The sequence below is a fragment of the Bos grunniens genome, chromosome 5 (genome assembly GCF_055505025.1).
Source record: "Bos grunniens cultivar Pamir isolate PY7600 chromosome 5, Bosgru_T2T1.0, whole genome shotgun sequence".
NCBI lineage: Eukaryota > Metazoa > Chordata > Mammalia > Artiodactyla > Bovidae > Bos > Bos grunniens.
In genome coordinates this window covers 110,067,957-110,093,904 of record NC_141169.1, presented here as the reverse complement: position 1 = coordinate 110,093,904, position 25,948 = coordinate 110,067,957, and the positions used below count along the sequence as shown (strand labels likewise).

At 56.2% G+C, this 25,948-nt stretch overlaps 1 protein-coding gene and 1 long non-coding RNA gene across 22 annotated transcripts in view; one reads left to right on the top strand and one right to left on the bottom strand.

The window, feature by feature from the left end:
• The window catches only part of CACNA1C (calcium voltage-gated channel subunit alpha1 C), a 459,352-nt gene that overhangs the window by 23,427 nt on the left and 409,977 nt on the right, over positions 1 to 25,948 (bottom strand). For 8 of the 21 annotated variants that reach the window (XM_086402606.1, XM_086402605.1, XM_086402610.1 and 5 more), the window contains 10 exons: positions 25,358 to 25,464; positions 24,376 to 24,463; positions 23,754 to 23,861; positions 22,796 to 22,848; positions 22,368 to 22,514; positions 21,398 to 21,599; positions 20,359 to 20,517; positions 19,784 to 19,894; positions 11,640 to 11,723; positions 554 to 586 (listed from right to left, as the gene is read on the bottom strand). In XM_086402606.1, coding sequence (XP_086258732.1) covers positions 554 to 586; positions 11,640 to 11,723; positions 19,784 to 19,894; positions 20,359 to 20,517; positions 21,398 to 21,599; positions 22,368 to 22,514; positions 22,796 to 22,848; positions 23,754 to 23,861; positions 24,376 to 24,463; positions 25,358 to 25,464 — 1,092 coding nt within the window. Of the gene's footprint in view, positions 1 to 553; positions 587 to 11,639; positions 11,724 to 12,169; positions 12,254 to 19,783; positions 19,895 to 20,358; positions 20,518 to 21,397; positions 21,600 to 22,161; positions 22,290 to 22,367; positions 22,515 to 22,795; positions 22,849 to 23,753; positions 23,862 to 24,375; positions 24,464 to 25,357; positions 25,465 to 25,948 lie in introns of those variants that run through there. The other 13 variants (XM_086402608.1, XM_086402607.1, XM_086402611.1 and 10 more) reach the window with 9 other exon arrangements.
• Positions 7,484 to 7,792, top strand: LOC147373006 (uncharacterized). The gene is made up of 2 exons (XR_015164473.1): positions 7,484 to 7,564; positions 7,721 to 7,792. It is a non-coding gene; the product is annotated as an uncharacterized LOC147373006 (long non-coding RNA).

Sequence of the window (25,948 nt, the reverse complement as noted above, 5' to 3'; positions counted from 1 at the left end):
AGGAGTGGCCCCAACCACACGGCCTGCTGCAGGGACGCGGGCGTGTGGCCCAGTTCTAAGGCCCCTCATAGCTAAGGATCCCACTGTAACCTCTCGCTGGGGCCTTGATCAGAGCTCCCAGGAGCTGGTGATCAGGAGGGACACACTGCCTCTCCACCTCCACTACATTACCTCTCCTTCCTCTCTCCCAGGGGCCTCGCCGTGGCGCCGGCCTGTGTCCCATGCAAACCCCACATCAGACTAAGGTTGGAGATGCCAACAAGCAGGGTCCTCAGGATGTTTAACAGGAACTGGCCCTCTGGTCTGATTCTCTCCCAGTGGCTTTTCAGATGGTCAAGGTCACAGTGAACTGCCACCCACAGGAAAGCTCACAGACGAAACATCACACCAACAGCACTGACAGCTTGCAGACCAGGCAGGCAAGGCGCATGGCAGACACAGGTGGGTGACATGCATCGGGGCCGGGCTCCGAGACGCTGGGGGTTGGGGGAGGCAGTGGGGACGTTAGGGGGGTCACAGAAGCTGAGAGCGTGGTCTGGAGGCTCGGTCTTACCATAAAGGGAGAGCATTGGGTATGTTCAGCTGGCTTTAAAGAAAGGCAGACAGAGATAAGCTGTAATGAGTCTCCCACGAAGAGGCCCGCGTTCCAGGTCTCGGTGACACAGGAGCAACCCAGTGGCAGCAGAGGGCAGGAGGGCCAGGCGCGGGGGCCCAGGTCTGGCAGGCGCGGGGCATGTCCACCACCAGCTGCCACCCAGCCAGGCTCTTGGGTGTTCTGCCCAGAACCATCTCTGGTGGCAGACTGACTAATTCACTCGTTATCACTGAGGTCTTCTGGATTTTGAAGGTGGATTCACTGTGTCCTGAGACAGCCTCCAGGGGCTGGCACTGCACACGCTTACCCAGCACTGCCAGCTGAAGCTGAAAGGCCTTGCTTGTGCCCCTGGTGGCTTTTGGCCCACAGGTATTTGAGCAAAGGAGCCTGGGGTGGTGACCCTCCAGGTTCCAGGGAGGACCGAGGTTTGGGTACCCCCCATGTGGCAGGGCCAGCCTTCGAGCTGAGGTTCCTGGTCCCTGGGTGTGGACTGTGGCCACAGGCATGAGATAAAGTGTGGACCTGGTTTTTAAATTTGAAAGCCCTGCACACAATTGAGGACATTAGTGTTAATGGCCTGGGAAGCTGTCCTCACAGGCCTGACCACGGGCACGTTAGGGGGCAGGGGACTGGCTGCAGGGGAGCATTCCCGGCAGCCCAGAGCTGCGCCCGGGGAGGCACCCTGCCCTTTGGCCCCTGGACGGTCCTGCCCCCAGAGCCGCCGACTCCACCTTCACTCCACCTCCACAGCCGCCCTCCACTGTCAGAGCGTTGCTCCTGTGCTTTGTTCTCAAGGTACAAACAAGGACAATGTACAATAGGGCTTCTGAAGGGCGGAATTGTGCACGACCAGACATTTGCTCGCAGGCTGAAAATTCTTCTCGGGTGATAGATTTCTCAGCAAGTTCCTTTTTTCCCAAAGCAAGTTGGGAGGTGTCCTTTTTGCGGACTGGTGGGGACCCAGGATGAGGGACGGGAGGAGGAGGGAAGAGAGAGGACGCCGCGCTGGTCACTTATGGACCACGGCCGAGAGCTGTCCCTGCTCCCCGAGGGGCCTGGCTGCCAGGCCCACCCATGTGCCTGCAGGGGGGCGGGTGTCTAGGACGTGGCCAGCAGGCCGGGACGGAACACGCAGACACAGACACACATGCACACACATGCACGCAGGAAGCTTCCGCTTGGTCAGGGGCCTGTGCCCCGCATGAACACCTAGGAGCTCCGTGTTTCAGGGGTTCTGTGGGCGAGGGGCACAAGGTCTCCATACACACTCAGGGCTGGGGCTCTGGCCACTGCTTCCATCTGGGATGCACCCTGAAAACCACCAGAACTGCCCATACTCCTAACATCCCTGAGCAGAGGCTTGAAGTCTTCTGGTCAACCCCAGCCTGCATGGGACCAGAAGGGCTGACTCAGAGGGCCCACCTGGGTCACTTGGCCCAGCCCAATGAGCCTTGGCGACGACAGAATTAAAACTACTTATTTTACTTCTTAAACATTCAGCATTCTTCCTTTGGGATATTAGTTTTTTTAATGTTATTTTTTTAAGCATAACTTTTTGTTGTTTTTTCTGCCTGTGCTGCCCAGAACGTGGGACCTTAGTTTCCTGGCCAGGGATCAGATCCATGTCCCCTGCAGGACTCTGGGGGCTGAACTGGGGAGCCCCATTTGTGCTGGCAGTCATGCAGGGAGCGGCTGGAGCCTCAGGAGCTGCGCTGCTGTTCATCTGCAGCCTGCCGGCCCGGCGTGTGCTGGCACCTGCAGCATTCAGACTACACGGTGCTGATTACAAGATCACCAGGATTGTTTTATCTTCCTTGGGAGGAACAGTCATTCAAGCAGACAACCAACAAGAGGAGCTCGAACAAAGTCAGTTTGTCAGGAGCACTCACAACAACACAAGGTCCCATACGTGGGTGGTGTGGGGTGGGGCAGACAGACAAACAGAGACAGAGAGACAGACAGAGATGGACACAGTGAGCCTGACGGGTGGAGAAGAAACAGACTCAAGGAAACGAATAAGCAGGAGCAGGAAGTGACACGAGAGAGTGAGATAGACTCAAGGAAACGAATAAGCAGAAGCAGGAAGTGACAGGAGAGAGTGAGTGCTTTGGGGGCATGGTCAGTGCTTTGGGGCCAGAGATTGGCTCCCTCACTTGCTCCACGAGCTTAGGGAATAGTTGAGGTCCCTCCGCTGTGGATGGTCTCTGGCTGAGCCAGCTGCTGGGGACGGGCATCACCCGCTGACTGGAGGGCTGGCCGTGTGGCCGAACAGGGCTCTGCCCTGCCTGCTGCCTTCTGTCCAGTCCTCTGATTTAGGGCAAAGGAGGGGCGTTGAAGGGCATCCTTGGTGGCACTAGTGATAAGGCATCCACCTGCCAACGCAGGAGACGTAAGAGATGCGGGTTTGATCTCTAGGTCGGGAAGATCCCCTGGAGGAAGAAATGGCTACCCACTCCAGTATTCCTGCCTGGAGAACCCCATGGACAGTGGAGCCTGGCAGGCTACAGTCCACAGGGTCGCAGAGTCGGACACGACTGAAGCAACAGACCACGCACGCACAGGGGGTTGTATGTGGAAAGAAAAACTAAGAATGGGGCAGGAGAGGAAAGGAAATGAGATGGGGAACACGTGTACACCCATGGCTGATTCATGTCAATGTATGGCAAAAACCACTACAATGTAAAGTAGCCTCCAATTAAAATAAATTGATTTAAAAAAAAGAAAGGAAATTAGAAGATGACAGAAAGGGAAAGGGTCTTGGTCAGAAGGCTCAGAGCGAGCGGGTCCCCTTTGGGTCCTGGTTGTCGGGACGCTGGACAGCTAATATGGCCAGGCTGAGAACCCCCTCCAGGGGCCTCTTGGCTCAGCCCCGAGGGAAGGATCTTCCTCCAGGCCTTGGCTTTGGGACACTCTCTGCCCCCACCCTCGGAGAAGGCAATGGCACCCCACTCCAGTACTCCTGCCTGGAAAATCCCATGGACAGAGGAGCCTGGTAGGCTGCAGTCCATGGGGTCACTAGAGTCGGACACGACTGAGCGACTTCACTTTCACTTTTCACTTTCACTTTTCACTTTCATACATTGGAGAAGGAAATGGCAACCCACTCCAGTGTTCTTGCCCGGAGAATCCCAGGGATGGCGGAGCCTGGTGGGCTCCCATCTATGGGGCTGCACAGAGTCAGACACAACTGAAGCGAGTTAGCAGCAGCAGCAGCAGCAGTAGCTGCCCCCACCCTGGAGCCCTCATCAATTTGCTGCCCAGCACATGGACCTCATTCTGCAGGCGGAGGCTAGGCTCAGGAAGAGGCTCCCCACGTCCAACTGGACTGCGGCCTGTTGGGGGCCCGCTCACGGCTGGTGAGCAGGGCTCTGCTCCACCTCTCGGGGCCAGCTTCACTTACAAGCGGAAGAGAAAGTGCCCTTCGGGACAGGGGGAGGCCAAGGTCCACCTTCTCACTAGGGGTCGTGCTCCTGAAGGCCTTACGTCCACGCCCAAAGCGCTTCTCTAGGTCTAGCCTCACCTCCGTTCTTTTAAAGGCAGTGTTACTTCCTGGCAGGCAGCTTCCTGAGTCAATACTGCCCTCTGTGACCAGTGTTTTGGGAACAAGGTGCCTTGGTGGCTTGTTGGGGGCACTGGGTGGGGGTGGTGCTTAGGAGGGGAGGGGCTCGAAGGGGTTCCAGGAGCGGGGGTGGGGGCGGCACAGGAAGGTGGCAAGGATCATGGCTTCCCCCTCGGCTTGGCCCGAGACCACCAGTCTGATTTACTCGACCTCAGAAGCAACCCAGGCCAGGCGGACCACTGCCATCTGGATACTGACGTCTGTTCTGGCCCCTCAGCCGTGGTGGGGGCAGAGAAGCTGGGCAGGAGCCAGGCGTGGGCTGCGGGTTGGGTGGTGGGAGGGAGGCTCTGACTCAGCCTGAGGGGGTGGGCGTGCAGCAGACGCTCTGACTCAGGACGTGGCCAAAGTGGGAGCCAGTGAGGGCAGTCGTTGGAAGCCAGGCCCGTGGGTCTGTGGTTAAAAGACCGCTGGTTCCAGGAGCCAGGTGGGCAGCACCCACCTGGGGCCCCAGCATGCATCCTGGAAGCTCTGAGCCGAGTCCTGTCCCTTCCGTGTCCCCTCCGCCCACTTTCTCTTCCTGTCCAGCAGGCAGTGTGTGTGTGTGGGGGTGCTCCACACTTCCTGTGCCCTTTGGTCTCCAAGCCCCACTGGCCCACAGTCCGGGCATCCAAGCATCCCCACGTGAGTGTTCTGACTCCATGGCCCCCGATCTCCACACGTGGACCTGCCAGGAGGTGTCCAGCCCCCAGGTGAGTTGTTGCTCTTGGTCACATGGCTTCCTTGTGCCCAACTAGGGACACCTGTGTTCCTGACGAAGGACCTGGGCCTCCCAACACTTCCTGTCAGCAGGGGAGGGAGGTTGCGGGTGGGGGGCGGGCGGTTGGCTGAATCCCTGGAAGCTTCCACGGATTTCCTCTTGGAATAAGAATTCCAGACTTGAGGGACAGAGGAGAGGGGGCTTCCTCAGGGACACGAGGAGGAGGAGGAGGTGCCGTGTCAGGAGGGGCTAGGCAGCTGGGCCACAGACATGGACAGCCGGGGCCTGGGGCCTCCTCTGGTCACATCGTGGGATCCAAGGCATCTCCCAGAGCAAGGGGGTTGTTCTGAGCCAGAGGCCTCATGCCTGGATGGCTGTGTCCCCCTTCCAAATGGTGGAGCGGCTTCATCCTTGGTTCCTGTGCACAGCAAACTGTTCCCTAGACCATGGACACCTCTTCCTAAAGGTGCCAAAATCTCCCCTTTGTGCTCAGGGGAAGCCCCAAATCTGGTGCTCTCCCTGACCCCCCGCCCTGCTCGTCCTGCCCAGGGACCCACAAGGGCATCGCGTCACTTCTTTCGGCTCTTTGTTGTTGTTGCTCAATCACTCAGTCGTGTCCGACTCTGTGACCCCATGGACTGCAGCACGCCAGGCTTCCCTGTCCTTCACCATCTCCCAGAGCCTGCTCAAACTCATGTCCATCGAGTTGATGCCATCCAATCATCTCATCCTCTGTCGTCTCCTTTTCCTCCTGCCTTCAATCTTTCCCAGCATCAGTGTCTTTTCCAATGAGTTGGCTCTTTGCATCAGGTGGTCAAAGTATTGGAGCTTCAGCGTCAGTCCTTCCAATGAATATTCAGGGTTGATTTCATTTAGGATTGACTAGTTTGATCTTGTGTCCAAGGGGCTCTCAAGAGTTTTCTCCAGCACCACAATTCGAAAGCATTAATGCTTCAGCGTTCAGTCTTCTTTAGGGTCCAATCTCACATCCACTCATCACTACTGGAAAAACCATAGCTTTGACTATATACACCTTTGTCCATAGAGTGATGTCTCTGCTTTTTAATACTCTTTTTAATACACTGCTACTTGGATGAAAAGCTATGACAAACCAAGGTTACCAAGGTTGAGTTACCAAGGTTTGTTATAGCTTTTTGTCCAAGTAGCAGTGTATTTTCTTTCAATTTTTAGGTCTTTTCTTTGTTTAGATTCACCTCTTCACTACAGCTCATCTTCCGAGAACAGCACCTGCCTTCTCCGCTCCCCACTTTCTGATCCCTTCACTTGGTACTTCTCATCTTTTGCATACCATGAGACTTCCTGGCTTTCTGTGCCTGATTGTCCCCTGGCCCTAGGATACTGGCTCTTGAGGACGGGTTTCTGTTTGGTCCACAACAGATCCCAGGTGCCCGGCACATAGAAGGCAATGATGGTTCCTAGGAAGCCCACCTCCCTAGGGGGCACCAGAGCCTGCAGAGGTGGGAGGACGGAGCTGTTGAAGAGAAGGGGGTGAATCTGAACCTGGGGAATATCTAGAGGGATGAAGACAGCAATTGGTGATTTCAGGAAAGACAGTCAAAGATGAGGAGTTACAGGTGAGGAGCCTCCAGAAATCCTAAGGCTGGAATAGAACGTTCATCCCAGAAGGGAGGTCTGGTGAAGAAAGAAGGACTAGAAAACTCAAGGTGGGGGGCGGAGCTGGAGCAGTACCCAGCAAAGTCCTGGCGCCGAGCTCTTCCCTGGCCCAGGGAGCGCCAGGCCCCAAGCTGCCGGTGGCAGGAGGCAGACCTGCAGTAGAGGGCCCTGCGTGGGGATGAAGTGCTACTGCTCCTGTAACTGGACCCCATGATCCTGGCTGCTGTCCAGGTGCAGGGCCGTGTCCCTGCTATGGGCTAGGCCTGTCTGGCTTGAGTTACAGGCAGTGGTCAGTGAGCTTGCCTTGATCCCGCCACACCCGTCAACCAAGAGTCCAGTGTCTCTGGGAACAAGGGCTGTGAGTCTGTGATTGGCAGGTGTGTCGGCAGGGAGCTTGGAAAGAATGTCCTTGGCTTGGTGCCACGTTCTCTCCCCTTCAACAGCGCTCTACAGTGTATGCCAGGCTTCTACATGAATGCTCTTAGCTGAGCTTCAATACCTGGCAGTAATATCACGCTTCCCAGACCATGGAGGAGCAGCGTTAAGACTCCAGCACTTGGTCTGACCCGCGTCCAGCCCTCTCCTCTGGCCCCTTGCCTGGGGTGACAAGGTGCATCTCCTAACTGCATGTGTGGGAGGAAAAGGAAACAGTGGGGGTTGCATGGAGGGTCTCCAGCCCCCGCTTTGCTCTCCATTACAGGCACTGTCCCCATTCTATCTCCAGACCACCCTCCCCATGACTTCTGACAGACTCCTCCATCTATGGAGTGAGGTGTATCTCCACGTGGGTGAAGAAGCCTGGGAGGAGCTGAGTGGCTTCCGGCCAGAAGGGACACTGGCCTGTAACTTCTTGGTTTTGAAAATAAAAAACCTCCTGTGGTTCTTTAGGATATAAACCATGAAACATATGGGCTGAGCCAATCCTGGCCAGCAGGAGGCCATGCACGAGAGGGGGATGTGGGATTCACGTGTTAACAAAGGGCACTGCGGACTGGACAGACAGCAGCGCTAGCCCCAGGTGTGGGGAGCCAGCCACCCTGGGAGGCCTGGGCTCCAGTTGAGGGGCGGGAAAGGCAGACAGCAGCACTAGCCCCAGGTGTGGGGAGTCAGCCACCCTGGGAGGCCTGGGCTCCAGTTGAGGGGCGGGAAAGGCAGACAGCAGCGCTAGCCCCAGGTGTGGGGAGCCAGCCACCCTGGGAGGCCTGGGCTCCAGTTGAGGGGCGGGAAAGGCACTGACAGGCTGCACTTTTACCTGTGCTCAGCCTCACCTGTGCCCCAGTCTCGCCTGGTGCCCTCAGCTGTACCCTGCCCTCCCCTGTGTCACACCTTTACTTATGCCCCGCCCTCACCTATGCCATACCCTCACCTGTGCCCTGCCGTAACCTGTGCCCCGGCCAATGGGGATTATCATCCTTGGCTGTTAGGCTCATGGGGGAGGGACTCCAGAGCTGGAGGCCATGACGAATTGTAAATGGAAACCGTTGTACAGATGGAGGTTCTGCGTGTGATGCCACTCGCCAGTCCTGGGGTCCTGCACCACCCCAACCCCAACAGCCAATTTTTGGGGTAGAAATTTTATATTCTAGAGATTTTTCCTTTGTCTTTACTTTTTGTTTAAAAACAGCAGTCAGCTCAGTCACTTAGTCATGTCTGACTCTTGGTGACCTCATGGACTGCAGCACACCAGGCTTCCCTGTCCTTCACTATCTCCCTGAGTTTCCTCAAACTCATGTCCATTGAGTCGGTGATGCCATCCAACCATCTCATCCTCTGTTGTCCCCTTTTCCTCCTGCATTCAATCTTTCCCAGCACCAGAGTCTTTTCCAATGAGTCAGTTCTTTACATTAGGTGGCCAAAGTATTGGAGCTTCAGTTTTAGCATCAGTGCTTCCAATGAATATCCAGGACTGATTTCCTTTAGGATGGACTGGTTTGATTTCCTTCCTGTCCAACGACTCTCAAGATTCTTCTTCAGCACCCCAGTTCAAAAGCATCAATTCTTCCACGCTCAGCCTTTTTTATGGTCCAACTTTCACATCCATATGTGACTACCAGAAAAACCACAGCTTTGACTAGACAGATCTTTGTTGGTAAAGTAGTCTCTGCTTTTTAATATGCTGTCTAGGTTTGTCACAGCTTTTCTTCCAAGGAGCAAGCATCTTTTAATTTCATGGCTGCAGTCCCCATCTGCAGTGATTTTGGAGAAAATAAAGTCTCTCACTGCTTCCACTGTTTCCCCATCTATTTGCCATGAAGTGATGGGACCAGATGCCATGATCTTAGTTTTTTGAATGTTGGAATTTTAAGCCAGATTTTTCACTCTCATCTTTCACTTTGATCAAGAGGCTTTTTAGTTCTTCTTTGCTTTCTACCATAAAGGTGGTGTCATCTGCATATCTGAGGTTATTGATATTTCTCCTGGCAATCTTGATTCCAGCTTGTGCTTCATCCAGCCTGGCATTTCACCTGATGTACTCTGATATAAGTTAAATAAACAAGATAACAATATGCAGCCTTGACATACTCCTTTCCCAATTTGGAACCAGTCCATTGTTCCACGTTCAGTTCTAACTGCTGCTCTTGACCTGCATACAGATTTCTCAGGAGGCAGGTAAGGTGGTCTGGTATTCCCATCTCTTTAAGAATGTTCCACAGTTTGTTGTGATCCACACAGTCAAAGGCTTTGGTGTAGTCAATGAAGCAGAAGTGGATGTGTTTCTGGAATTCTCTTGCTTTTTCTACGGTCCAACGGATGTTGGCAATTTGATCTCTGGTTCCCCTGCCTTTTCTAAATCCAGCTTGAACATTTGGAAATTCTCATTTCATGTACTGTTGAAGCCTCACTTGGAGAATTTTGAGCATTACTTTGCTAGCGTGTGAGATGAGTGCAACTGTGTGGTAGTTTGAGCATTCTTTGGCATTGGAATGAAAACTCACCTTTTCCAGTCTTGTGGCCACTGCTGAGTTTTCCAAGTTTGCTGGCATATCAAGTGCAGGACTTTAACAGCATCATCTTTTAGGATTTGAAATAGTTCAGCTGGAATTACATGACTTCCACTAGCTTTGTTTGTAGTGATGCTTCCTAAGGACCACTGACTTCGCACTCCAGGCTGCTGGCTATAGGTAAGGATCACACCATCATGGTTATCTGGGTCATGAAGATCTTTTTTGTATAGTTCTTCTGTGTATTCTTATCACCTCTTCTTAATATCTTCAGTTTCTGTTAGGTTCATACCATTTCTGTCCTTTATTGTGCCCATCTTTGCATGAAATGCCCCCTTGGTAGCTCTAATTTTCTTGAACAGATCTCTAGTCTTTCCCATTCTATTGTTTTCCTCTAGTTCTTTGCATTGATCTCTTAGGAAGGCTTTCTTTTCTCTCCTTGCTAGTTTTTGGAATTCTGCATTCAGATGGATCTCTCTCTCCTTTCCTCCTTTGCCTTTCCTTTTTGTGCATGTAAATGCATGTGCACAGAAAGAAACCAGCAGGCTGAGTGATGACGTGGGCCTGGCCACCATGGCCTCCTGGCCTGACCCCAGAAGACCCTGGGACTGGGTGCGTCTTGTGCACAGGGGCCTGTCTGCTGTTACCTTCCTGCCCTTGGTTCCTGCACAGACCCCCACAGAGATCCCTCCTCCAGAAGCAGGCCCACCCTGATCTTCCCTGGTCTCCCCCAAGAGGGCCCCTTGGTCTGAGCACAGGGCCCTGGTCAGGGATATGCATGTGCAGGTATCCGAGAGCCCCTGGGGTACAACCTGGGGCCACATGGAGGTGCAGGGAGTGGTGCGAGGGAGAAGAGGCCTAGGTTGGGGGGAGCTCAGTTCCCTTGTGCTCCAATGATTTACTGGATAAGGTCAAGGAAGTGTGTGTGCACGGGAGTTTACACACACACACACACACACACACACGCACGCACATCACAAGACAAAGACGACGACCCAGGGGATCCCTGAGACAGAGAGGCAACCAAATCTGGGCAGTGGGTCAAGCACGGAGGGGTGTGGTTGACAGCAGGACGTAATGGCCTCCTCCCAGCATCCACCCCCGGGAAGGGGCAGACAGGCTTCTGACGGGGAATCAGGACAAGAAGTAATGGCAGTTCAATGACTGGCAGCCAGCTTTGGGGTGGAGGGGTGGGTAAGGACTGGGGTAGAGGGGCTGACGGTCATGGGGGTTTCTGACACCTTAGATCAGAACCCTTCAGCATCTGCTCTGAGCTGTTACTCAACGGTTCAGTGCATCAACATTTGTGCAAACATTATCAAGTCTCTTAACCAATGAAAAACCATGACAAGGAACTAAACCACACATGTTAAAGACCAGCCACAAGAGGGCTTGCCTACAGATAGAGAGAGAAGGTTGAGCATGCCGGGGACAGACGAGCGTGTGCAGGGGTTGAAGACTGTCTAGGAGGGGCAGCTCCCAGGAGCAGGTGCAGGAGGCCCTGGAGCCAGGCTGGGGTGCGGGCCAGGGAGAGCCAGGCAGGGGCAAGGCTGGTCCTTAGGGCAGGCTCATGTGGGGCCAGGTGCTCCACAGTAAGCAGAAGGGTGGGGGGTGGGGGGGAGGAGCCCTCTCCAGAGAAGAGGGATACAAGTGTTCTCCCAGTAAAGGGCCCTTCCAGAGTGAATACAGGGCGGGGTGCGCTGAGAGGGCTGGCCAAGTGGGAGCCTCTGCCCGCCCAGGATCCTCAGGAGAGGCTTTTCCCGGATGCTGGAGCAGGAAGGGGCTGGGTCCCCGCCCCGGCAGCTGCCCAGGGGTTGTAAACAGCCCTCCATCGCCTTACTCTGGGGTCCCGGGGCTGCGTCCTCCTAGACAGTGTGCATCATGCCAGGCTGATTGTAAAGAGGAGAGGAAAGGATGCAGGAATCAGGACTCAGAAGGAGAGGAGGGCCTAACTCGTTCCAAATGTTAAAAAAAGAGAATAAAGAAATCTCAAAATAAAGCAACAGGAAAAAAATCCTTTAAACCAATTTAAACAAACAAATGAGAATAATGGAGTGGAAATGAGCTGGGAGGAGGAGAGGAGGCGAAGGAGAGCGATGGGGGCGAGCGTGAGGCAGGCACGGCGTCACAGGGCGGGACGCCGGTACTTACGTTTACCTCGGTGATGGCTATATCAACAATGCTACCCACAACAATCAAGGCGTCAAATGTGTTCCATGCATCACAGAAATAGTGCTGCATGGGCAGAGGAGCCGAGGGAGGGAGGGAGAGAAAAACCAGCGACAAAGGAAACAAAACAAAAGGAAGAGGAAAATGAAAACAAAACAAAAAAAAGCATGAAAGGAAGGAGAGAAGAGAAAAAAATGAGAAAAGAAAGAGGTTATGTGGGCATACTGGACCCCTTACCACTCCACAGTTCTGGAGGTGCACGCCTGCACCCGTTGCTCACGGAGCCTGACAAAAGTGGGTTAGTCGGGGGCCGGGCGGGCGTCCGGGAGGAGCGGGAGCCTTTGCCCGGCCTGGCGGAGTGGGGATAGTGGGGGGGGCTCATGTCCCCCAGGACGGCGGCAGGTGCGAGAGAAAGCATGACTGGAGCGGGTAAAACAGGAAACCAAAAAATAAACCGAAGGAGGTGAAGAGAGAGGGGGGCACGGAGGCGTCCTGGGCAGAGTCATACTCACATTCGTCTCACTGAGAATGACGTCAATTACGCTGCCAATTACGATCAGGAAGTCAAAGACATTCCAGGGGTCACTAAAGTAGCCCTACACGGGGCGGCAGGACGGGAGTGAAAAGGAAGGTTAGACAGACAGGCACAGAGCCCGCGGGGCCGCCCGGCGCTGCTGGAGTCCGAGCCCAGGAGGGGCGGCCGGCCCACCCCCCCACCTGCCTTCCCGGGTGCCCCTCCTCAGACCCGGCCCCTGGCCACCCTTCCTGTGTCCCCAGCACCTCCCAGGCCTCCGACTCTTTTGTCCGAGGGCTGCCTGCTGGGATGGAGGTGACACGGGGCAGGGCCCTTGAGGCGTGATCTGGGAATCACAGGCAGCATTGGTGTGGTCCAGGTGGGTGGCCAGGCCCTTGGGCTCAGTGGTGACTCAGGTGGAGCTCACGATGACGAGGGGACCACGTCATCAGAGCAGCATCTACAACCAGGTCACCCTCATGCCAGCCCCAGACGGGCATTAGCCCTGGATTTGCCTCTGTCCAGAGGCTTTCTTCACTTCAAGGGGATGGAGGCTGGGTCAGGCCCAAAGCCTGGAAATGTGTGTGTGGGGCCTGGACTGCGTCTCCAAAGCCCCGTCTCCAGCATCATCACTGTGACCAGCATCCTGCTGAGACGCCCTGAGAGAACAGGGCTCTCACAGCCTTTCCTGCAGGCAGGGTGGGGGCCTGGGACAGAGGCCTCTCGGGAGGAGCACACGGGCCGTCATGCCTGGTGCCTGGCAGGCAGCAGGGTGCTGAACCAAACCCCTTGTCCTGCACATGTGGATTTTGCCTGTTTTACACTGTATTTGGGGAAGGGAACAGATGCATGTTTTTGAAACATTTCTGGAAGCATGTGGATGACTGACTGTCTCCATTTCCATGAGGAGTCCTGGGTAGGCAGACTCTCTGCAAAGACAGGACGGGTCCTCTCAGAGTGGAGGAGTCAGGGAGTGGTGCTCTGGGACACATGGATGCACACTCGCAGTTCAGGATCCTGGGAGCTGGGCAGTCGCTCTCCCGGGGGGTGGAGTGGGGAGGGTCAGCACCAGGGGAATGTGTCTACTTTAAGAGAGGACATCTGCCCCTTTGGTCCTTCCAGGGAAGCCCCCGCCTCTAAGCGTCTCCCAGGCCCCTCTCCCCAGCCCTCCTGGGGGTGGCCAACTCTCCCTTTGTGTTCCTGACTCTTAGGAGTCAGGCGTCTTCTGTTCGCCCATTTCTCCCGGCTCCATCCTGCTTCCTGACCCCTCACTTCCCAGCTGTGCCCCCTTTCAGCTGGATCACAAAACATGCTGTCCAGGCCATTACTCTTAGTGCGGAGGTCAGGTCACAGGGACAGGGCCTTCTCAGTTCCCAAGCATGTCTGCCCATGTAAGCAGAAATGCCACCACAAAGCCTCTGGACAACCGGCAGGGAGCAGAGGTTGGCCTAGGGCATGGGGAAGTGAGGGTCACTTGGAACCCTGGCCATCTTGTCAGCCTCCTTGAGTGTTTCTCTGAATATCACAGGGCCCCTGGGGCAGAAAGAGACTTGTTCTCCCATTTGAGCTATGGGCAGGAAAGAACCAACCCCTCCTGGGTGCTCACATGGCATTTCAGGCACATGGGGAGTGCCGGTTTTGAGGGCACAGAGTGAGGACCTCAAACGAATGACAAATGTGCATGTGTTCAACATCACTTTTGGAAAACGCTGGGGAGCTACCTCCAGCGGGGAGAATGGTTTCAGAAGGAAGGGGTAGGGGGTTCAGGCAGAGAGAGGATGGGAGCAGGAACCAGAGAAGAGTCCAGGACGTCCCGCATCCAGCCTAGAAAACCCGGCGACAGAGCGTTATTGGGGCCAAGGGGAGGAGGAGAGAGGGCGACGGGAGTCTTGCTCGCAGGGAAGGCTGGAGTCTCCGGTTCACCAGAGGGACCTGGAACAGACGGGTGGGTCACCTGGGTCCGCAGTGCGGCTGAGGGGAGAGACAAGGGAGGAAGGCAGGCAGAAGCGGTGGACAGGAGGTTAACAGAGGGCAAGCACGGGGCCGGAGCCAGGCCCTGGGACCCTGCAACCCGCCCCCATGACAGCATCGCCTGTCACCCCTGCTCTCTGGTCGCACAGTGACCAGGCCGCCCCCCACTCCTGCCCTCCTTGGAGGCTCCCTCTGCTCATGCCCTGCCCTCGCCCTCTGCAGGCTGTGCTGCTGGGGCCTTCGGTTGACCTATCTGACCTGTGGGTCCAGGGCCTCCACTGGCCGCGGAGCCCACCAGTTCCCGCCCAGAGGAGGTTTACATACAGCCCAAGTAGGGGGGTGGCAGGGTCCCTTTAAGATGCCAGCTCCCCCCGACCCATCCACCCCCTTTCTATCAATCTTCCAAGCTGGACCATGGACATGGTTTGATTCAGCTGTCAGCCCCTTCTCCACCCTGTTCCACACCCACCCCAGAAACAGCTGACACCCTCCAGGAGGTCAGTGGTTGCCAGGACACACCTGCCAATCCCCAGGTGGATGGGACCTGTTTGCTGGAAATCTCGGGTGACAGAGGTTTGTGGGGTGATGGAGGAAGCAGACTGGGAAAATACCACAGACTTTCAGGAAGTCTGGCTGACTGGAGCCAGGTCACACACCCGTTCTCTCCTTGGTGGAAGTCAGGGTCAGGAAAAGGGTTTTCGGGCTCTCCCTGACCTGGTGAACCAAACCTCTCAAGGTCTAGCTCCTCAGAGCCAGGCAGGGCTGGTCATCGGGGGAATAGCGCTTTGGGCTGGAAGCCTTCTCTAAGCCTGCAGGGTGAGTGGACCCCCAGCCTTGGGAGGCCTTGGCTGTGTCCCTGGGGTTGACGGGCCAGGAACTATCCCTTCTCCTGAGTGTGCCAACCCTCTGCTCACTGGCTTATGGACCAAACCAGCCCTGGCTTCAGCCCATCGTTTCTGGAAGGAGAGACTGCCGCCCCAGCATCCCATGATGCACTGCACCTGTGTGAGAATTCGGACTTCTCTCTCGGATCATCTGTGCCCCGATTCACTCCATGCCTGGAGCTGTTCCAAGCTGAAGGAGGCGGTGTAGTGTGTGAGCCCTGGAGGCAGGGTGTCTGTGTTCGAGTCCTCCCTCTGCCACTTCCCGGCTGGGTGACCCTGAGCAGATGACCGCACCTCTCTGTACCGAGGTTTCCCCACCTATGATGACCTTCTGGTGATAGTGGGGGCGACGTGGGACACAGGTGAGCCCTGCACCTGCAGGAGGCCCGGTGCGTCCAGTGACTGTCAGGGTTGCTGGAGCTAGTCTGCCCCTCCCAGGGAGGTCTGATGTACAGGGTCAGTTGTCGGGGTGGGGCTGGGCAGTGGGGAAGGCAGAGCCCAGGACCATGGGAGGAGGAGAGGGAAGGTGGGCTACAGAACCCCAAGCACCTTCAGGGGATCTCATCTTGAATCCTAGTGAGGACTGAGGAGGCAGGATCTAAAATGCAGGGGGAGACAATGTGTGCCTGACCAGGGAAGGAGGTCCAGCCGAGTCAGAGCCTAGCTGGACTGAGCCTGGGAGGCAGCGCCCCTGGTCCCAGAAACTCTGTCTTTCCTGGGCTCCAGGTCGTGGGTCTGGGAGATGGGGGGTGGGCGCAGCCGGCAGTGGAGTGTCACACTGGGAACCGCTGCCTCGCAGAGATAATGTCAACTGTATGCGACGTCACGATGTCCTCAAACATCACGGTGATCGGGGACTGCCGGAGTGGGGCGGCCTGGCTGGCACACAGCTGCTCCCCCTCCTGCCTCCCACCTCCCTGACAGCTCTACCCTGTGATCTGCCCTTCAAGAGGCTGGCACCTCCCAGCTCAAATAGCATGGGATGGAGGTGGGGCAGCAGGAGGCAGGGGAGACCCAAGGTGGGTGGTGGTGACCCTCAAAGTTATTCGAGGAATGCACACTTTGGACATCTGCTCCAGTTTTTCTTTGGAGTTAAGCTTTTCCTCCCCAGCAAAGTTTCAAAGGCCTTCACTCACTCATCTCACCGACATGTGATGAGTGCTCTGGGCACCTGGAGGTGAGCTCGGTGTGGGCAGAGCACAAGCACCCACAGCCTCCCCTGGTGGCATGGGATGGGATGGGAACCAGCTGGGTTCCTTTGGAGTCTTGGGAGAGTCTTCCCCTGCCCTGTTGGCACCTGAGTTCACAGCAGGTCTCCACTGCAGAACCACCCAGGATGAAGGTTTGAGGGGACCTGCCTGTATCTGGAGCTTTCCAGGTGGTGCTAGTGGTAAAGAATCCACCTGCCAATGCAGGAGTTGCAAGAGACTCAGGTTTGATCCCTGGACTGGGAAGACCCCGGAGGAGAGTATGGCAACCCACTTTAGTATTCAAGCTTGGAAAATTTCACAGACAGAGGAGCCTGGTGGGTTACCGTCTGTGGGGTCACAAAGACTCAGACACAACTGAAGCGACTTGGCACACACGCATTCCTAGTTATTGGATATTTTTCAGTGCTTATCATCAAGAGTATCTTAAAAGTTCTTTTCTGTCTTTGCTGATAAATTTCCATTCATAAGAGGACACTCCAGCTACTCAATGAACTTCAGATCCTTCTAACCAAAGCCTTTTCATGCTGACCAGTTCAGTCCTGCACAGTCTCAAAGGGCCCAGGGGCCACTGGGAATGTCCAGGACAGTTCTCCTGCTCGAGGGAGAAATCCCCTGGCCACTAGGTGTTCAGGACACGCCTGTCACCTGTCCCACTCTTCAGACAGACAGAGAAGAGATCTACTTGAATTGACTTAATTTCTCAAAGTGGTAAGCAGAACAGATGGAAATGAAGACCAGAAACATCAGTTACCACGAAGACACGGAAAGAACAAGGCCGGACTACAAACTGAACCACTGACCAACCAACCACAGAGACCAAGCGACGGAGAAGGAAGCCCAGCAGGCCAGCCTCAGACACCCGCTGTCAGGTCTGACGTCCACACCCGCATCCCTGTTTTCTGACCGCCCTTCCTCAGCTGACGCTCACGGGTGCAGACACGCAACACAGACATGCAGCCACGTTAGGAGCCCTGGTTGTCGGGTGGAGCCAGCTCAGTATTTCCACCAGAGCTGCAGACACTTTCTGGCTTGGTTTTCTGCCTGGAAATGTTGGCGATGCTTCTGGAATCTGTTCCTTAATGAGGGATTCTCAGGTGGCGCAGTGGTAAAGAAACCGCCTGCCAATGCAGGAGACGCAGATTCGATCCCTGAGCTAGGAAAACCCCCTGGAGAAGGAAATGGCAACCCACTCTAGTATTCCTGCCTGGGAAATCCTATGGATGGAGGAACCTGGCAGGCTACAGGCCATGGGGTTGCAGAGTCGGACACGACTGAGTGACTAACACTTTGACTTTTTCCCTTTCTCTCTAAGCACAGACAGACCCTTCTGCGTGTGAAATGCAGATCCCCAGGGTGGTTGTTTCACTTCTTTGGCAACATCGCTCTGATTTTACCCCATTTTCTCATGACAGAAAGCAAGATGTACAGGAGATGGGGCGTGTTATGGTTCCGAGCACACTAACTGGCTACTTCCCAGGTAACTGGCTTGTTCCTGGGTCTGCAGGATTCAGGGACAGTGTTTTCCAGGCTTAGGCCCATGCAATGTCACTGCCACTTGCTCCTTAGGGCAGGTCTGTCTTGTGCATCCCCTGAGCTCTGCAGCCCGGCTCAGGAAGACCCCACAGGGCTGTGCAGCAGCACCTGACATCGTCAGAAACACATCTGATTCAACACAGAGTGACTCAAGCCTTTGATCTATTTAACCCGCACATCTCATGAGACAGGAGAAAACCATGCCCGTTCCCTCCTGGAAGCTGTCATCTGAGTTGGAGGCTCAGCTCAGCGACGGCCTGGCCCACCAGCCTCCCTGGGGTGTGCTGCTGTGGGCTCTGAGCCTGCCGGCCCCCTGGCCATGTGGCTTGGAACAGGGCCCCACAGAAGATGGCCAGGGACATTCCGTGGTCTTCTCTGCCCCTAAATGGGACTGGGCTTGGAAGGGAAAGTGAAAAGAGCCTATTTGCTGCCCTGGAGGAGGTGGGAAAGCACCATGATTATTACCAAATGACATTTATTAGGGTCTCATTCTGTGCATTCAGCCTGGGTTCCACACTCTTAGGTACCTTTGGTGGGGGAGGCTTGGTGCAGTGGGAACACGGCCTGTCTTGTCTTTGAAGCCCCTCAAGGGTTTCCCTCCTTCTGCAAAGTCCCCAGCAGAACATATGGTGCAGGAAGACGCTTGCTAATGGCTTGGTGTGGAGGGAATTACATCGACTACGAAGTCAGACATGCTGGATTCTATTCCCAGTCCTGCCACTTAATAATGGTGTAATTAATACAACATTTAATTGCTCTGAGTTCCACTCCCCTCTTCTCTAAGACAAGGAGCTAATACCTATCTCAGAGAGGTGTCTTGAGGATTCCATGCAATGAGGTGTGTGCAGCATCGCAGGTTACTGACAAATGTTGGTGGAACATTAATTCAGAGAAGACAACGAGGATCCTGTCACTAAACAGGGATCCGATCTACAGCCTTGGGGCATCCCTCCTGGCCCCTCTAGTTCTGGAGCAGGTGAGCATCTGAATGGAAGTGAAATACAGGACCAAGAACGTGAAGTTTGGCCCCTCCGCCCCTCCCCCGGGGTTGACCTGTGTTGCATCTAGAAAAACCAGTAGAAGTGGGGACAAGAAGGTTCGGAAACCTGTCCTGCATTACCCTCTTAGATCCCGTCTCACTGACCCCCTCAAAGTTGTGTAGCAACTGGAAGCCCCTGAGCCCCCAGGACACCCCATCTAGGGCAGCTGTGAAGCCCAGGCAGTGGACACGGTGACGCTGAGCTGTCTATAGGGAGAGAGATGGGAGCTGCTCAAACCCAGTCACCCTCCATCCTCGAGGCCATGTGTGTGTGTGGGGGGCGTCTGGTCAGTGACAAAGGGCACAGATGATCCAAGAAGCAGGAGCCAACCTGCCCTGTCCTGCCTCACTCAGCTCTAATCTCTCCCAATGTTTTTTTCTAAAAGCTGCTTATACCTAGCTACGCACAGACATTTTTGGGTCTGTCCGGTGCCGGAAGGTATGGGCAGTGACCGCAGCCCTGAAGTGGGGAACCAGAGGCCCCCGATGCACTAACGCCCAGTCCGGTGCCGGAAGGTATGGGCAGTGACCGCAGCCCTGAAGTGGGGAACCAGAGGCCCCCGGATGCACTAACGCCCAGTCCTGAGCAAAAGCGGCCCCGCCTGAGCCCCTGCAGCAAGGCTCTTCGTCTGTGCAGTGCCCGCGTGAGAACAGACCCCGTTTGGGTCTGGAGGCGCTGGGCCTGGTGAGGTTTGGTTTCCAGTCTCTTCTAGACGATGTGCGGGGGCGAGGGCGACTCCGCCTCCCCCGGAAGGAGGCTAGCTCAGGCACCTCCCTGCTCCCTGTGTCCAGACCTCAGGTCAGTCCAGGGGCTGAGAGTCTGCTTAAAGGAGTCGGCCTGGCGCAAGCCCTGAAGGCTCCTGGGCTGCAGCGGTCATCGCCAGGAGGATCCGGTCCCTGGCCGAGACTCTGCCCGCATCGACCCAAGCCCGCCCTCGACGCTGTGGACCGAAGGCCCGTCCCAGAAGGCCTACCTTGGGCTTGAAGGCGATGAGCTTCAGGACCATCTCCACTGTGAAGAGGCCGGTGAAGAGCATGTTGAGGATGTTCATGGCGATTTTGAACAGACAGCTCTGACCGTAGTGCTGGGGGTAGGGGGTGGGGGCGGAGGGGCTGTGAAATAAGGCGGGGGCTCCCTGCTCCCAGCCACACCCTCAATAGAGACCTTCCTGAATGCAGCCCAGGGGTCGGCCACACCTGCGGGAACCAGGTGGGCTCAAGAAGCCCTGAGGGTCCACTTCCCCTCTCTGTCATTCCCGCAAACGCAGGCGAGCACAGCCTGGGCCCTGCTCTCATCGGGGTCAGCTCTGCGTGGCCGCCTGGCCTCAGGTGGGCTCCACACAGCTGGCATCACGGACGATCAATGCCACTGCAAGATCACCTGTGCTCCATCGCCCTCTATGTCACAGCCCAGGGTCCTGGCATTCTGACCCCTCGGGAAGGTGCCCCTCCTGCCCCACTCGGCCAGCGAAATGGCAACACCTCCCAGCCCCGTTCCGCCCCGGACCCTGCCCCAACCCAGGCACCCCGGCTGGCCCGCGGGACTGACCTGCATGGCCAGGCAGATGGTGTTGAGCAGAATGAGAACGAACATCAGGTACTCGAAGTAGGTGGAGTTGACCACGTACCACACCTTGTACTGGTGCTGGTTTTTCGGGATGTACCTCCGCAGGGGCCGGGCCTTGAGGGCATACTCCACACACTGCCGCTAGGGTAGACGGGAGGGTTTAGTAACCCGGATGATGGTGGGGGGGGTTGGGGGGGTTGGGGGGGTGGGTGTTATTCCACGCACTGGCGCTAGGGTAGACGGGAGGGTTAGTAACCCAGATGAGGGGGTACTCCACACGCTGCCACTGGGGTTAGACGGGAGGGGTTTCACAGGTTGAACCAGCTGTTACTTGGACATTTTTTGAGGTTCTATCATTCCTCTAAGGAGGGAGAACCCTCTTTGGTTGGTCCCCATCAGGATGTAGTTGAGGGGGCCCTGTCTCCTTCCTTCTGTCTCGGGGATGGTTGGTAAACGCTTGCTGACTGAATGACAGTCCATCTTCTCAGATATTTCCAGCTATAGACTCTTCTGGAGGCCCGTCTTTCTGCGATTCTCCTTTCCCATCCTGAGTCAGTGGTCTTAGCTACCAGTGTCCACAGACCAGAAGCCATAGCTCGCGGCCAAGGGGTCCTTGGTTGACTATATTCTGGTTAACTCTGCGCTGTGCCCGGACCCCAGGTCAGGACGGGACTCACCCAAGCCCTCCTCTCTCCTCCAGCCTCCACTTCCAGCTTCTAAACCCGACCAGTCTATTTGCTCCGTCTCTACTGTCATCAACCTGGTAATACATAAGGGTCTAAGCACTGCTCCTCTACACTAACTGGCTTCCCCCCTGGCTTCCTTACCATGCGAAGTCCACACAGCAGCCAGAATGGTGAGTCTAGAGCAAAGGTGTGGACCGGGGATCCAGAGGTCCTGACAGGGGTTTGGGGGGAGTTCCTTTCCTAAGCAGAGATCAGGTTCTCTGCAGAAGGATTGCTTCCACAGGCTTCAGCATCCTGACTGCCCGGCCTCTCGCCCTCTGGGGGGTGGGGGTTACCTGGTTCTTGTCCAGCTCGCAGTTCTTGTATTCCTGCTCCCCCTGCTCCTGGAAGGTGACGATGACGAAACCCACGAAGATGTTCATCATGAAGAAGGCAATGATGATGATGTAGATGATGAAGAAGACGGAGATCTCCACGCGGTAGTTGTATATGGGACCCTTGTCCTCCGTGTGAGAGTCGATGGAGCGGTACAGCAACCTGGAGGCAGGGAGACAGGCCCGTGTAGGGCTAGGGAGGTGGTTCAAGCCCCAGCTCTGTCTCTTACTACTGTGTTGGTCGGGCAAATCACTCAAACTCTCTGAGCATCAGATTCCTTATCTGCAAAGTGTGAACAATAGTTCCGGATTTTCCTACCTGGCAGGGCCATTGATATAATGAATATGAAGGTGTTTTGAAACTGGCAAAGAAGTGTCTAAATGTAATGCAAGTCATGGGCATTGATTTGAAAAACGAGATATTGGTAAATATCAATACAGCTTTGTTGTTTCTCAGCAGAGACTCGGAGGATGTTGCACTGAACATAAGATCCATCTGAGGACAGATATCCGTTTAGATAAAAGCACTCAATATAAATGCCCAGGCTCGCTCAGATCATCAGCGGTGGTTTAGTTTACACTCAGGTAGCCTGTGTCTGGGCTTCCCAGGTGTTGCTAGCGGTAAAGAACCTGCCTGCCAATGCAGGAGACGTAAGAGACTTGGGTTCGATCCCTTGGTTGGGAAGGTCCCCTGGAGAAGAGAATGGCAACCCACACCAGTACTCTTGCCGGGAGAATCCCATTGACAGAGGAGCTTGGTAGGTTATGGTCCATAGGGTTTCAAAGAGTTGGACACGACTGAAGTGACTTAGCACGCATGGCCTTCAGCTTGTTCCAGAAACACCCTCATCACCTAGGGAGGATGGAGATAAACATCGTTTCTGAAAGGAGTGTGGACACCAATGAGACTGGCCAGGGTCTGCATACTTACTCTGGCCATCCCTCGAAGGTGGAGACGGTGAACAGGGCCATCATGGCTGCCAGGACATTGTCAAAGTCGAACTTGCTGTTCTCCCAGCTGCGGGGCTGGATGATGGGGTGGTCCACCTCCCCATCCTTGTATGTTATGTAGTTCCCCCTGCGGAAGGAAGACAGTTCATTCTGGGGTCTCCCATCTCCCCACCACCTGTGACTCCTGGCTTGGGGACAGGATGGGATGGCTGAGCTTAAACCCACAGTTCTGGCCACTGAGCAGAGCTCAGGAGTAGATGATCTCATGTGCTATGTCAACTGGACCAGACAACCCATGGGTAAAATCCAGCTGCCACTGCTGTTGGAAGAAGAACGGGGCACCCCTCCTCTCAGGACAAGCCTCACCCACCCAGAGTCAGCCGGCTTGACTGTCCCCGCCGCACTCACTTGCATTCAGCCTCTGTCTGTTTGGAACTGTCCGAACAGGTGTAGAGCTTTCCCTGGAAGGCGGAAGAGCACAGTGATGGAGAGGTTCCTGAATCGAGGAGTTGGTCAAAAACTGTCTAGTGATTATATCTGCAGCCGGCTCTGTGCTGGAGTCTTGGGACAGAAGAGTGAGGAGAGCAGAGCCCAGACAGAAAACGCGCCGTGCCGCGGGGTCCCCATCACAGGGAACCAAGGGGTGAAGCAGAGCTCGGGAGGCAGGTCTGGTGAGGGAGGAGGATGCCTGGACTTAGGTTGAAAACTTGGGGAAAGCGGGGCCCGTGTGCATGGTGGGGGCAGAGCTTCAGGTGGAGAAGAGCAGAGAAAGAAGGACTGGGGCAGAAAAGGGAGGGCCTGCCAGGCACAGGGCAAGAACCTGGCAAACCAGGGCTCCGCAGCCGCCTGGGTGGGGGACTCATGCTGCTGGTCACAGGGAGCCCTGCAGGTCTAGGTGGGTGACCACACAGAGGGGTCAGGGATGACAGTCCCTTTGCCTTTCTCTAGAAGGGAAGGCAGGGCTGAGGGCAGCCACGCTTGGAGGGTCAGGTGCTGATGGAGCAGCACCGCCTACACGCTGGCCTCCTCTGGGCTGGGAACTAGTTAGTTCCCCTTATATCTGGGAACTAGTTAGTTCTCCTTGGGTTTGGGAACTAGTTAGCCTTTGGGTCTGGAAGCTAGTTAGTCCTCCTCCAGCCTGGGAACTAGTTAGTCCTCCTCAGGTCTGGGAACTAGCTCTGCTCTGGTCTGGGAATTAGTTAGTCTTCCTTGGGTCTGAAAGACAGGAGGGGCGGTGGGGCAGCTGCGTCCCCCCCCAGGGAGACCCAGCACTGTCCCCACCGTGTCCCCTGTGGCTGCTCCCATCCGTGTCCCTGGGAGCTGACAGGTGGGAAGGACGGGGCTGCAGATCTGGCTGAGACCCCACCTTGAAGAGCTGGACCCCAATGCAGGCGAACATGAACTGGAGCAGCGTGGTGACGATCACAATGTTCCCGATGGTGCGGATGGCCACGAACACGCACTGCACGACGTGCTGTGGGCGGAGGCAGGGGGCTCAGGGCCTGGCCTCGGCTGAGTTCCCCCGGGCACGGCCCTCTCTGAGGGGGCGGGGGCAGCCCTCCACTATGAGTGGGGGGTGGTGGGGATCAGACTCAAAGGGGCAAAGTGTGCTCCCAGCTCACAGGGAGATGGAGCCTGGGGTGCCCATATCCCGCTGGGTGACCCATGGACCAAAGCCCTGCTAACACCCCATACTCTGGGACAGTGATTCAGGGGCCCCTCATCACTGCACGGGGCCTGAGGTTGAATGTGGTCTCCTTCTGCAAAAGCTTTGCTGAGAAGTTGGGATTGTGAACAGTGGCCTCTACTGGGGCTCCATGCATCTTGGAACCAGGACATGAAGTGGGCTGAGGTGCCAGCAGGAGGGTCCTGGTTCCAACCCAGAGGCCTTGCCATTGTCCCCGCCTCCTGCCCACCTATCACCTCACATGGACGCCTGGCTGAAGCTTGCTGGGCTGAGGGCCCCCACTCAGGCCCGGGCGGCTCACCTTCAGCCCCTTGGCCCTGTTGATGGCCCTTAGTGGCCGGAGCACCCTCAGGACTCGCAGGATCTTCACCACGTTGATGGCACTGGACCTGGGGGAGTGGATGGGAGGGTGAACCACTCCTGCTCCTGGGCCCGCAGGAGAGAGGGGGAGCGCATGGGAGTCCTGGAGAAAGTCTCCCACCTGCAGGGACCTGGAGCTATCCTGGGAGCCGGGGACTTGGTGAGCAAATCATGGGAAAAGAATTTACCATGTGTCGTTAGCATTACAACGTGCTGCTCAAGGCCGTTTACCCAGCCGAGGGGATGTAGAGAGGCAGAGCTCCACCAGACCCTGGCCACAGAGGATACACTTCCTAACTGTTCTGAGCCCCAGTTTCTTTATCCATAAAATGGGGCAGTGATCACCTCATGAGCTTGTTGCAAGGATCAAAAAAGAAAACGCACATGAACCACCCACCGTCCCGCGTGGCGCCTGTTGTAATCTGAACCCGTGGTGGCTTTTCATATCATGGACTCGAAGAAATACTGTACGAATGGCGGGGCTTCAGGCGGGGGAGGTGCCTGGTGCTCATCTTCAAACCTGGTCCCCACCTCCAAGCCTGGTCCCCGGTGGCTGCCCACCACAGCCCCTTGTACAGAGGACATTCAGGCCTGGAGGAACGGCTCTGACACCGCAGACTCTGCATGCCTGGGGCACCAGGGCCAGGCCCCCTCTCCAGGGGAGGACAGGCCACAGCTGTCCTCCAGGGGCACACAGGGCCTTGCCTTGGGGGACGGGGGTTGCTCTGAAGTGTCCCCCACCCTCGCCTGCTAGTTACCTTCCGAAGGCCTCTACCCTCCTTGGGCCCAGAGCTGCCAGGGAGGCCCCGCCCTGGTCCCAGCGCCCTCATGCTGCTGTGGACGCAGACAGGCCCCTCCCTCGCGGTCCTCTCTAGCCCTCTCCCTTGCCCCACGCCTCTCTCAGGCCCTCAGGCCCCACTCACTGGATGCCGAAGGAGATGAGGGACACACTGACCACCAGCAGGTCCAGGATGTTGAAGTAGTTGCGGCAGAAGGAGCCCTTGTGCAGGAAGGCCCCATAGGCCGTCATCTGGGGGCACAGGGATCGGGATGTGAGCAGCTCCCGGGCTCCAAAGACCCTTCACCCGACCCTTCCCCCCACAGCACTCCCAGCAGGGCCTAGACGAAGAACCGAGAGGTGACGGAGGGCTGCGGCAGGCAGGACAGGAGGAGACGCTGTGCCTGGAAAGTGTCCGCTGCCAGTGATGCAAAGCCCAGAGGCTCCTGTCCACGACATGCCTGTGACCTTCAGTCCTGTATCTGCAGCCCTTTCAAGGGCCCCGTCCCCATTTCCCACTGCCCCTCATCATGTTTCTGTGACTGCAGCCCCGTGAGGCCCCTTGCTGATGCTCCCTGGGTTGAGCTGTGTTCTCGGGTTCCCATGCCCTCTCTAAACTCTCTCCACCTCAGGGCCCCCAGGACTTGGGCACCTGGGGGAGGTGGGGGCTCGCCCAGTTGAGGACCAGCCTCTTGGCTTCCCAGAATTTCCCTGGTTTAGCCCCAGGTAACCCCTC